Genomic DNA, 13735 nt, shown 5'->3' with positions numbered 1-13735 from the left:
TGGCATTTTTTGACGTTGGCGTCTTCGATTACATTATTTGAATTAAAACTACCCCTTTCTCTAAGTTGCCTTTCAATACTCGCGAAAGTTTAATGGTACGAAATTCTGCAATTTGGATATTTGTTACAATAGACTTTGACACTCATAGGTCCATTTCCCTCATGAAATCCATAAACTAGAAGCATTTCAACCTTCTCAACGATAGAATAATGTTCTGTTTTACAATACTAAAAATTATTCAATTTACAATAAATTCAGCTCCGATCAACAACAATGGTAGTAAAACTATCGGTATCAACAACCTAAATTTGTATTTTTTAATTTTATTAATTGATCTAAAGCTCATAATAGTTTTTAAGACATGTTCAGTGTTCACATACTCCTTCATCTTAAAACTAAAAACTAACTCTCACGTGCAATACGATCCTTTTATTCAAAAAAATTGTACATCTATAAATACTTAAAAACCATATTTTTATATTACTATACATTCATACGGAACGATGTCTCCAACTCTGCCGGCTGCTGGTATGGGGCAAGCTGAAATTGCAAAGTCGATTATTCATCTCCCATTAATTTTTTAAAATAAAATTTTAAATCTCCAAATGCCTTCCAAAAGAGAAATCATCTGTCTAAGTAAGAAAACTTTTTAGACTTTAGGGCTTGATATTCGACACAAAATCAAACCTTAGAAGTCATGATATAACGTACTTTTAAAACTGTTGAAATAAGAACTGTTTAAGCTTGGAATTTCTAGCGTGTACGCAAAAGTAGGTACAATGAATATGAACTAAGTAACAAAATTACAAAATGCAAATTGGCTGTGCAGCCGTTCCATCAGTTATCATTGATTACTACAAATAGATAGAAAGCGATATTGAGCAAAATCATAAAGAAGCAGATAATAGAAACTAGATTTGGTTCTAAAATGCGTGTTAAAGTCAACATATGAGATACTTGGAAAAATTGCCAATTTTCGGATGGAATGTCTAAAATCACTCTCTGTAGGTGCCCTTTCCCTAAATAAATTTAAGTAATAAAATTTTAAATTATGTTTAACTTTGATTTATATTGCAAAACTATTAAAGTTATTATTAAAAAAAGATTAGAAAACATTGGACAAAAATAAATATTAATTTGAAATTTTTCATTTCATAATTAAGTAGTTGTTTCCCTTTTTCATATTCATTTCTATGATACAAACTTTGATGGTTCTGAAAGATAAATTACAGTCAAATATAATTTAAAATGTTATTTATTATTTTTTAGTTAATGAAAAGGCGCTAGTGAAGAAGACATTTTGACGCACCTGCAGAAAGTGATTTCACAATTGCCCTCTTCAAAAATGGGCAAGTTTTTACTACTTTATTCCATATGTTGACAATTATTTGCTTTATTTTGTTCCTGGTTATGCAAAATTTCATTCTCTAACTGTAATAAACAATTGCAACCAATGGAATGACCGTGAAACAGATTTGCTTGCAAATTTCTATTTTGTAATTTTAGTACTCACTTCATATGAATTTTATTTACTTCTGTATAAACGTTGAAAATTCCAAACTTAAACTATTTTTCGCAGAAAATGAATTTTCTAGTCAAATAAAGACTACGTCGCAACTAAATTTCCTTACCTCTATTGCACCTCATGCCGAAAAATCCAGTTCCCTCACATCGACATTTGTAGCCCGGTTGTTGAGAGATTTGGATGCATGTTCCACCGTGCATACAAGGGTTGTTAGTTTTGCAGATGTCCTTCTTTTTCCCTAGAATTAGGTTAACACAACTGTTACGAAAATAAGCACCCGTATTGATTATTAGTATACAGGGTGTCCCATTTAAAGCTGTGATTGACGATTGCTCAAAAATGATACGTTGTATCAAAAAAAGTTTCAAATAAAAATTGTCCGGTAAAGAGGAGGACATGTTATGAAGATAGTGATTTTGAGCCAAAAAGGCGTTGTTTTAAGGTAATTTCAAGGGCAACTTTTTTTCCAAATGGCGACCTCGTATTTTTTTACAGATCCTTGTAAACCTTAATTTTTTATTTGAACAATTTTGTTATTAGAAGTTTTGCTGCAGAGTTATCCTTGATTTTTCTCCAATTTTTTAGATAGTCGAAATTAATGCATTTTTCTCTAGAAAAGTTTTGCAATCCATATTCTGTTTAAAATTCATAACAATCTTTCTATCTAATAAAAAAAAAACATTATTTCTTTGAAAAAAAAATTTTTTTAATCATTCTTTTCGAATAAGAGTTGAAACGTGTTAGGAGCAGGAAGGACATTTTTTTGAACATTTGCTTCCATAAGTTTCTCAAATCAGGATTTCAAATTAATTTTTTTGTAGAATTTTTTTTTCATAAAAATATTCATTTTTTGAGGCTCAAATTAGGTGAAAATTACTATTGAAAATACAATTGTTGTAGTTATCTTATAATTACTCATAATTTTATAGTGCGTGATTACAGAATATTAAATTTTATCAGCGGAAATATGTAAGTGACCTACATTTTTTGATTTCGGTTATTACCCTTGATGACCGCAGTTCATTTAGCCTTTATCACTTAAAATAATGATAATTGATGGTAAGCATGATATTACTGAGGTAATTGATTATTATTATGAGAATTCATTATCCATCTGTTCGACTAAAAATCAGGCATTCCAGTTAAAAAATGAAAAAATACTACTGGAAAATTTAAGTCTCACGCACTCATTCTTGGTGTAATAATAGTCCGATGGATAGAATGAGTCTTCTAATGAGAAACGATCTGATTTCGTAACAAAAGAATTCAAAACCCTTCTTGTAAAAAGATCTGCGTGCATTTCCATTGAAAATTATACTTCTCATAAATTTTACCAGCCCAAGGAGACATTTTTTACCTTTCAAAGCGGCTTGGCATTCTTGGATATTGTCGTATCTGTAATCCGAAATGCAACCGTATCCACAGGAACACGCCGAGTTCCTTATTAAACATCCCTGCTTAGCCTGTCCAGTTTCACAAGCCCAACAGTGTCCTATTGCTGGAATTAAAGAAAAAAATGTTGCGAGGATTTATTTGTTTTATCACTCGGTTTTAATACTGTCGTAATTCCACTAAAATTTCCCGGATTACCATATGAATAATGTAGAAATCGGCTTAATTCTACTATGGTGACTTAATTGACGCTAATAGGTTTGGATTTAGCCAATGAGGAATTCAAGATGTAAGTGTCTGTAATGATGCTCACATCGGTTGGTTTTAAGCCCAATAGGCGCAAGGATTAATCGATGGTGGTCAGCAAAAAAATTTTTTTAGCACCCGGTAAAGGTGCACACAAAGGCATTATTGGGACATGATTCAAGCTGCAAGTTTGATACGTAATTATTAATTTACAAATCATCGTTAAAATCTACAAATAAACCCTGTTAATGTTGCAAAAATAAACAATGCTGCTTACCCATGCAAATGCAAATTGTGCCAATTATCCAACTATTTACAAACATATTCATTAATATCTTCGAAGGAGAGCAAAATTTGAACTAAACCTAAATTGTCGGAAATGATAAAAACTTGATTACATGAATTTGGCTAAAGAACCCACACTGCAGGCGGTCGAGCCTGAACTATTTTAAAGATATTTCTTTACAATTATTGATGATTCCGATTTCATATGAACTCAGTAGCGTATCATACACGTATTTCTACACGAGCAAATTATAAAATACACTTTATAAAATACCAACTGAGTTTGGGCGAAATTTTGAACTCTTCGTGCGTACGTTTAAGGTTGATTTATCCCAAATTTCAACGCATTTTTCGACATTTCCTTAACGAATCACTGTCCTGCCACTGCCCCGAAACGATAACTGCAATGCGTTTTGTTGTCTTTGGTGATAACAAAGATCATTGGCCTCTGTACATTGCGTTAAACATCCTAGTTTGAAATCACAGCTACTTTTATTGATAATGGATATAAAGGGTTCCAAAAGGGCAAGGAGAACCGAGTTATTAAAATGAACGGGTGCATTTTTTATTGCTTTTTGAATGGAGATTATCTTTTGGAAGAGTAAACATCAGGACTAATTGATCGAACGATTGTCAAATCGGTAAATTTCCATTGTTTTTAATTAAAATTTGGGTAATATGAGATTTATGACCGCGTCGCTCAAATGGGCAGAAGAGGCGGTGCAGAGTTAAGTTTCCATTTGAAATAAGTTGAAAAAATGAGATTCAACGTCGAGTGGAATGTATCATCTACGAAATCCGATGATTTTTCCGCATTTTACGTCCGCTGAAGATCGAGGCAAAGATCAGAATGTGTTTCCATGAGAACTTTTTACGTTTTTCGACTATGCGGAGGTTTTTGATTCGGTAAAATGGCGGCAGCAAAATCAAACTTTTGGTGGCATCAGTTGTACGAAAAAGTGTGCAACATATTCACGTATGGCCAAAAATCTACCATTTTTTTCATTATTTTTGTATAAAGTTCCGCCCTATGTACCTACCCGTGGATCCGCCCCTGAAATTTCCGAACGAATACTGATATGTTTAAAAGACACACTGCGACATTGATATTTGAAAGGACGAGCACTTTAATTAAATTGGTCTGATAGTTTAAAGATGTAATAATGATATATCGCTTTTTATATGTGTTTAGAAATAGGAGCAGGAACGTTTTTTCTTATGTTGGCTTAAAGCATATCCCCATTAAATTCGCGCTCTACGTTTAAGAAAAACCCCGTGTACTAAGATTAGTAAGAAACTAGGGGGAAGGCTTGTGACCAGGCGAATGAACATATACGTATAATGGGTCCAAGCATTAATTAATGCCAGAAGCTTAACAACTGTAGCGGGAATTCGCTACCTTTGGAAGACAACTCCTAATTGCACCTAATGAAGTATTGAGGAGATCAACACCATATCTACGCATATATCACTATGTCACTATATCTCTTGGCGACGCATATTGATGAGGCGAGAGCAAATCGTGACTCCAGTATGAAACGCCCATAATCTCGTATTCTTAGGTTAACTCAGGATACATTAAGACTTATTAGTTGATCAATTTACAATCTGCATATTCAATGTTATTAACAACGGTATAAACAACTGTCACATATTAGCGGCTGTCAAAAAAGTCTGTAAACAAACATTTTCATAATCGGTTCTTGTCAAAACTGACATTTATTTCTATTTAACATTTGTCAAAGTTCTGACGTCATTATCAGTTTTTTTAACTGTAAGATAGACTGTGTGATACCCTCAATGAAGGTCCCTTCAGTGAATTTAGTTAAATTCAACAGATGAGGCAACGCGTCAAATATTGCTATTTCTATAAATCAATTATCAATTTTCGCGGACGCAAAAGTAAATGCTCTGACGCTTTTCCGGGATTTGACAGGAATGAATTATTTGAGGAAATATTTTAAAGAAAATATTTATTTCGTCAGACTTTTTTAACACTGCATATTTTCTTTTTTTTTCCGAAAACTGACTAGTTTAGATTTATCCAAGAATGCAGCACATCTAGGAAACTACTACAAGAAAAGGATTGGATCTTGGATAAACCTAACATATTTTCAACACATTACAATTAGAATCAATGTAAGGCCGAGTGACCAGATTGCAGCCGCACATTGAAGATATGCAGACCTTTAAGGCACGTGCGACGTATTACAAAACACGACGTGCCGTAAAGTATCTTGTAAGAGTTCTAAAGTCTCTTGTAAAATATTTTTATTGCATCTACGTGCATCAATATTACAACTAATTTAAGTTTTTAGGCGTCAAGAAATGTTAGGAATTTGTTAATCTTTAGACATGCCGAAATGAATATTTATAATACTGTTTCCGTAGAAAATATACATGCATCGTAAAGGCCGTTTTAGGCACGCTGCAGCGTGCTATAATCGTCGATTGTGATGCAGACGAAATAAGAACGATGGAAATGCGTTGCTAATTTAGGTTAAATATCGTATTCAAGAATGCAGTATCACCAAAAGCATCAATGCATATTAGCATTACAAATATTCTCATCTTTCTTGCGTTTTATGAGGCAAAATCCAGAACCACGAAGAAAGACGATAGGAAGACTTAAGGACGAAAAATTTGCGAACAAGATGGTTTATTTATAACATTTTTTTTCACAAAAATTTCAAATTGAACTTTTTTTTTGTGAAACCGCCAGTTTTTAATTTGTTCGGAAATCTCAAACGTTGGAAGAGCAGAAATTCTCGAAATTGAACGCTCAAAAATTCAGCTAAACTCTTAAATTCGTAAAAACTAATATTGTGACAAAGTGATCTATAATAAACGCCAAACAAAAAGATTCGCACGTCATCAAAGTTCTATGTCGCGCTGCCCTACGCAGTTGCCAGACTTCCGAACAAATCCTTGAGGCGATATACATATAATTTGTTTCAGGACAGTCAGTCGTAAGATTTAATAAAAACATGTTTTTAATTAAAGAATTTTATTATTGTGTAAGTAAATAAAATTCTATCTATCTAATAATCAACACATAAACAAACGGGGGTTTGCGGTTGATGGCAACCCTGTCGGCTTAAAATTTTTCCAGTGATCATGTTTACATCTTAGTGGAATTATCGAATTTTAACTAAATGACGTCACATCAAAATTTTTGACCATATTTTACTATATTTATGTTTATATTTTATTTATATTTTAATATACCTGTACCTATATGACCATATTCATTATATTTTTAATAATTAATACCTTTTACCTTCATAAGATAATGATAGTTAAATAAGGTTCATATATGTTGCTTCCGAGATAAACATAACCAATGTGGCCATATTATTTCGTCATAGATGATGTGTGAGATTTTTTGTTTTGGCGTTTACCATACGTACATATATAAAAATCTCTTTTAAATCCTCAGAAATGCATCGGGAACCCTGGTCTAGTTGTACAGTGATGGTTCAGAACGCGGTTTGATTATCCCTATTGGTAGTTGAACCACCCTACACGAATAGTATCGGAGTAAAATTGGTTTCATTTGCAACAGCAATGTTTTTCTTATAAAGCAATTCGATTACCAGTCGGGTTTAGCTGAAGTGAATTTTGAACCATCGTGACGCAACTGGGCCGAAGAATCTTTCTTTTTGTCCTCTCAAATGAAGAACACGTTTAGAAAGTGAACACTTTAAATCTCTGCAAAAAACCCCAAAAAAAGTCATTTTGAATTATTTCTCTTGCCGAAATTCGATTTGTAAAAATCCAAATGAGCGAGCCTCAGCTCAGCCTCATTTAGCGCGATAATGGCTGTTTTCTCTATTAAATTTATACTCAGCAGTTAATCAGATAAAGTCGAAATTTACATATCGTAAACCATAAATCCGAATAAAACGGTGATTAAATTAAGCTCTTAAGTGAAACTTGGTTCATTTTTAATTCTTTGTTATGTTAATTTCTAAAGATTAAAAAAATCTGTAAAAGATTTCCTTAACGCATTTATAATCGTTTTAACTTGCAGATGTCTTTCTTGATTTTAAATACCTTATATTTTAAATGTTTTTCGGAATTATAGACGCTGAGGTGTGTCTTAAAACTTGTGTAATCGATAAATTAGATAAGGTGAATTTATTAGCGGTGGATTTAATGGCGTCACAGGGATTTAAATATTTTTCAAATTTGGTTTTATGGTGATGGTTTCAGCTCGGATTAAGAAGTATTCAAATATAAAGCCCTCATATACATCATTCGGGTTCATTAGTCAGTAGGACATTTAACTACGAGCGGCTACCTACGGATGCAGAGGAGCAATAATTCAAACGAAGGCAAAGAATCAAAGTCAAGAGGCAATTAATACCTACATGATTTCATAATCAAGCGCAGTAATGTTTCTTTTATAGTCATTCCTCAACATGATAAATAATCTCTCCGATAATTAAAGCTTTCGGTTCGAATGACCTAACAAAATTAACTTGTATAAAGAACAGTGGTAAGTAAATTACGAGTGTTCGGTAACTTTTCCTGCGCTTCACTGATTTCAAATCTATTCCGAGAAGTTGATGCTCCGCGCTAATTGAGAGACTTGGAAGCTCCAAAGCCTAAGGGATCGGTGCTTTTTGTCGTCAGTGGTAGAATGCAACGTGAAGAGTTGAAGTAATCATAAGTTTTTGTGGGATATCGTATCTGTTGATGATTAGAGTCGAAAACATCAATGATGGTTAAACACGGCAATCTGTGTTTTAGAATAAGGTTTTGTATTGCGGAGATAGAAGCAACACTGCTTGAAGCAATAAATTACTCAAGAGCAAAAAAGGAGGAGGAATACAGCATCCTCCTTTTTTGAAAGGAGTAATGCGGCAGGAAGGTTGCATCCAAACGAAATTTAGATAAGATGAAAGGCACTTATTGCAACGTACCATTCCATCAGTTTCCATTTATGGTCTAGACCTACCAATTTAAGTCGATAGTTTCCTTTTTCTGCAACTAAAATTTGTTATGATCCATAAATATGTGAAACACAGTATACCCTAGCGTCGCGTATATTTGTATAGGGAGTGTATGTTGGGTTGCTCACTTAAGGGGCAATATATAATATGTTCGCAATTTTTTTTGCCTGTGAAACACACTAGATTTGCATTTTTGTTTTGGTTTAATTGCTCAACGTGTATTAATTGACGAGGATGCCCAAGTTACGTTCGAATCCGTTTTGCGTTCTCCCATCATTACGAGGGACCCAACATTCTATATAAGCAATTCCTCATCAATTTCATGCCACCCACCAAATCCTGCAAAATTGATCATTTAATTTGTATACTTCAATAAGGAACTGAGAACTAAACAATGGACCCAAAAGCCCATAATAGATAATGAAATAACGGTTTCCATTAACCTTCATTGTTATCTAGTGCAGTGGGAAACATAATAGGATGCATTTTTCAGTAAATTCCTGTAACAATGAAAACAATCTAGGAAGCAAATGAGATGTAGGTTGGACCTAATAGGGGTCCCTGTTAATGGTTTCGTCCTGGGGCACACCGATCAATTTTAATCAATATTTATTGATTGCTTTGGTTGTATTTTATGATGATGCAGTAAGGACTCATTTTAATAGGGTATGTAAAATTAGTTCTCTGAGCATCTGTGCGATAGATTGAAACCATCCCCTCTCCATCACATAACAAGACGATGAAATATTTAATAACAGTCTTCTGGACACTACTGCGATATTCTCAGACATACTCCATCAAAGCAGTATTTAATCGACATTCGTGGCAAGTTATCAAATTTAATTTGTACTTAATCATATACAATTACTTAGAAATAAGCGCTATAATTACGTACTAACCTTCTTATTCTAAGAAATTGCATTTTAAATACAATTTGCATCCTTCAGGCATTAATATGTTGCCTCCAACTATTGGAAAAAAGCTAGAACATGAAACTCATTGCATTTAGTGGGTTGGGTTCTTGAAGTTAACCAGAGATATATTGCTATGCATTTAATTACTTCGCAAGTAATAATTTTAAAGTATTGCGTTGCTGATACATTTCCAGTGTTCCTACCATTGTCAGCAGACAATTTGTTTGAGTGGGAGTTACCCACCTTGGATGGATAAACGGCTATCAATTTTACTTTACATCTATTTAGAATTTAAATTATTATTGCCGTGTCGCTTCGTTGAGAAAGCCCTTAGGGCAGGAGCGGGTTTGTGGAATAAATTATTAGGTAGTGCATAGAGTTAAAGCGAAATCGTAGATGGTGTCGCAACTCTTCAGGGTCTCAAGAACCCTTGCGGATATTTGAAACTTCCCTGCAAATACTCATTTGAAATGACGCCCCTCCAGAGTTTAGAACGTTCTTGGAAACTTCCTTGAGGCGCTGCTACGAACAATATATTAAAACGACTGAAAATTACGATAGTGGTAGGAATCCACTACTACCGACCTTCCCTGATAGTGATCGGAAGGTGATTGTAGAAACTTGATGTAAGTTATGGGCGTCTCTACTCTTTTGAAGCCCCGAGATTGTCGGGCTTCAAGTCGTTCACGGGCCTAAAAGGAGTACTTTCCTCCCGTGTTAGACGAATAACCATTTGTCCACAATTTTATTGAAGTTTGAGCGTCGGTATGCGGAAGATCCGTGGAGGGATTGCCCTGAAGAAGCTCCAAATCCATTTTTTTTCTCTTTTTATCGCACAGTTTCTGAGACCAACTTCGGATTTGAAAGTGAGACGGAGAAACTAGCAGAATCATCTATCCATCTAGCGCAATGTTGGTATGACACATTGTATACAGTAGCTTCGCGAACACTTCTGGAGGTGTACGGTACCCTATATTAATCATACAGTTAAAGATCAAGAACCGGACCTTTGTGTTGTTAATTATGGTCAAATGTGTGACCTGACAGACCTCGCTTTATTACCGTTTTAATCAGTAAGTTTTACTTAGCTAATTCCCACGAATTTTCGTTCTCGGAACACTAAAAATAATTCACGAGAGCGGTGGCCGTAAAATGCCGAAAAAACGGTGCATACCTTTGGTACACTGGACGCTACGATTATGTTCCATGTTCGTTAAATTAATCAGTCGTGTAACAAGCACAAAGGTTCAACAAAACGGCCGTGTTCGAGAAAATTACGAAAGATTATAAATTATGTAAAACAGTCAAATAAAAAGCGGTTTAGCGGCACCACAGTCACCGTGTTTATGGTCTCCCTTTCTGTTTTTTTCCGGGGCACTTCTTGTTTCCCGCTGCAATAAATCCGGAGTTTTAGTCGCAAAATAATCAGAACCAACAGGTGAGAATCTTAAGAATGAAATGACCAGGGAGAGAATTTAACCGTTTTGCCCACGCCGCATTTACATAGTAGTTAGAATTGTCAATTGCCTCGCTTCGGTTCTTGAAACTATAAACTTGCACTGGATCGTCCTCGCTCTTCTTTCGAGGAATGCGTCGAGGTAAATGTAACTTTGTTACATTTGCAGAATTTGTTGATAAGATGCAATTATCCAGTTAAGCAGCGAAAACTCGATCGCAACTAAGGCACACTTAGGGAATTCTTCGATCCTAAGTATTTGAGATAATGCCCGGAAAATTAAATGTCCATTATTTCTTCCTGGGATTGTTGCGTTCCGTCTAAATTAATGTGCAAGCAGTAGCTTCGGTCATGCTCATGAAGGCATGATAATTCTCCAAATCGCCCTGCGCTGATGTTCAAATATCCAATGATGATGCAATTGAACCGACACGCCACTCAACTCAAACTCACACGGGAAAAATCGTTGATAGGCACGGAATGGGGTTGAGGCACTAGGAGAAATCACTGGAAAGTACTTTACCGAACGGAAGATGAACCAATTTCCACCACCAAAAAAAAAAAACAAGCAAAAATTATTAGGCTAATTTGAAGACTTTGGTGCAAGAACCGAGCAACTCCAATTTTAAAAAATTTTCAGGAAATGGAAAAAACTTCGCCATTTTATAAAATGAAAATAAGAACACAGTTACTTGTAGTATCTTTTAGTGGTTTGGTTAATGAAAATTTGTACGTATTAAGTCACCCCATGATGGCGGAACATGATTTTGAAAATTTGGACTTGCCTGTTTCTCTGTTTCTTGCACCAAATCAGCATCTAACCATAAAAATGTCCAGCTGATCTACGAATGTTATTTATTAAATAATAACAAAATACAAGTTTTTTTGTTTAAATAAATGAAGAATCGGTTTCATATTCGTTTCTTCCTCGGCCTCTTCATCTGTACCACATTCGATACTTGGTGATTCTAGTAGTTCTTCAAAAACGGTTTTATAGTAATTTTGGTAAGCCACTGGAACATGTTTTCCCACAAGGTTTTTGCAGTCTTTTATCTTCATTTCGTTCAGCGGTAAGGGGTTATTGTTGTTGGCCTTTAAATTTTCACATATGTAGATTCCTGCCCCACTGCTCCTCACTCCGGCGGTGCTTCCTGCCTCTATTTACGTACCCTCCGCCTTCCGACCATTTCCTAATACGGAATTTCTACTTTTCACGTAGAATAATAACCCGTATACCTCCACTTGTGGATGGTTGATCGAGTTCGGGCACATATTCCCATCCCGAACTTTGATACGGTTCCGATTCTTCATAAAAAATATCCACATTTATACAGACGCTTCAAATCGCAACATATCAGACGTTCAAACACTTCTATACAGGGCGTAACATAAGTAGGGGTTTTCCTTCTAACGCGATATAGACCTCAAAAAACTAAACAATATTTTTATATAACATTTTTTCGAAATTTCAAAAACAACCGAAATATGCGCTTATGAAAGTTTTAATAAGTACCATATCTTGAGGTACTACTAAAAGGTGTTCGAAATTGTCTCCATTGGTTTCATGTGCACAAATTGTCGCTCGCCTTAATCACGACCCTGTGCATGCTGTTAGAGGAGATGGTTTTCCTTTAATTATTTATTGTGCAGTAGCATTGCATAATGGACAATAATTGCCAATTTAATAGTATCGATAGTGATAGTTTATCAAAATAACACCTGGCGCTAAACTTCACGACCGATTTTTAAGCGGCACGGGTAAATTGCATAAAAACAGTAAACATTAAATGTTTTTTGCATGTTTACAATAACGGACCATTTTTTGTGGGACATTTTCCTTTACATTGAATTTACTATTTTATGCAGGAATGAATTTAGATTTTATTCAAAAATGTATTAAAACTCATCTGTACACATTTCGTTCTTTTTTTTGAGGTCTATGTCGTGTTAAAAGGAAAAACCCCTACTTATGTTACACCCTGTATAGTAACAACGATATATTTGCGACCAGTGAGTATCTAAAGTACGATCAACCAGTCCCGACCTGTTGCATCGATCAATCTCTATTTGATGCTTATCTTTTTGTGTAATAACGCCGTTAAAATGCGGTGGATTTGCCTGATTTTTACACCAAAAGATGCGCAACATCGATTATAGTATAGCGGCATGGAGATCTCAATAATTGAAAAATATGGACTTGCCCAGTTTTGCACCAATTTTCAACTTCAATGAACCTGAGCAGCTCAATGGGTAGTATTAAGTATTAAAAGACCTAATAAGTTACTTACGGTTCCCAATGTGTATAACATTCTGAACGATGCCCTTTTGATATTTAAACGACATACACTTTATGAGTTTTCGAGATATTTAGTAATAACGCATTAAAATCGAGTTATTTAGAAGCGTATCCAAAATCACAAACCCATGAATATTGGTAAAGTAAAGGGTGACCGACGAGAACCTGAAGATTTTTAAATGAGTCGTACACAGTTATTTTTTACAAAAAATGTAATTATAATTCATAAAATGGTTTATTATTACATGTTATTTGATCACATGGAAAAAATTATGTCGGATAGGCGGTGTCCCTCCGCCTGGATACAGGTTTCCAATCTTCGCACAAAATCGGCTATTGCTCGAGCTATCATTTCAACGTTGATTTGAGCGACTTCTTCCCTGATGGCCTCCTTTAGTTCTGGCAACGTACGGGGTTGATGAAAGTAAACATGCGCTTTCAAATACTTCAACAAAAAAGTCACATCCACCACATAAATCCGGTGATTTCGGGGGTCATGAAACGTCACCCTTTACTAATAGTTACTATAGTAAAGTTGTGAACAATGCCCCTGAAGCCCATGAAACTAGGTTAAAATAGTTTTTACGGATAAAGGAACTCATCTAGCAACACTCCTGAATTTTTATTTTTAACCGAATTTGACTTCGTCAGATTTTGTAGCGT

At 34.8% G+C, this 13735-nt stretch overlaps 1 protein-coding gene across 1 annotated transcript; it reads right to left on the bottom strand.

Annotated features, from left to right (window-relative positions):
• Positions 1–407: 407 nt before the first annotated feature.
• Positions 408–3623, bottom strand: LOC136414304 (protein cueball-like). Its single transcript, XM_066398224.1, has 4 exons — positions 3441–3623; positions 2883–3023; positions 1632–1763; positions 408–540 (listed from the first exon to the last, which is right to left on the bottom strand). The coding sequence occupies exons 1-4, from the start codon at positions 3490–3492 to the stop codon at positions 476–478; spliced, it is 390 nt and encodes a 129-aa protein (XP_066254321.1). The 5' UTR covers positions 3493–3623; the 3' UTR covers positions 408–475.
• Between the last annotated feature and the right edge of the window lie 10112 nt (positions 3624–13735).

Source organism: Euwallacea similis, chromosome 17 (assembly GCF_039881205.1).
Source record: "Euwallacea similis isolate ESF13 chromosome 17, ESF131.1, whole genome shotgun sequence".
In the NCBI taxonomy this organism is placed as follows: Eukaryota; Metazoa; Arthropoda; class Insecta; order Coleoptera; family Curculionidae; genus Euwallacea; species Euwallacea similis.
Note: the sequence above shows the minus strand (reverse complement) of the source record. Positions and strands in the feature narration are given on the sequence as shown.

What these genes read in the sequence shown, in the direction of transcription:
- LOC136414304 (XM_066398224.1), bottom strand. Translation starts at nt 3,492, where the DNA reads ATGAATATGTTTGTAAATAGTTGGATAATTGGCACAATTTGCATTTGC. An exon ending in ATGCCAAGCCGCTTTGAAAG is followed by an intron (nt 1,764 to 2,882) that starts GTAAAAAATGTC and finishes ACCTAATTCTAG; the next exon opens with GGAAAAAGAAGGACATCTGC. An exon ending in CGGCATGAGGTGCAATAGAG is followed by an intron (nt 541 to 1,631) that starts GTAAGGAAATTT and finishes TTGCAATTTCAG; the next exon opens with CTTGCCCCATACCAGCAGCC.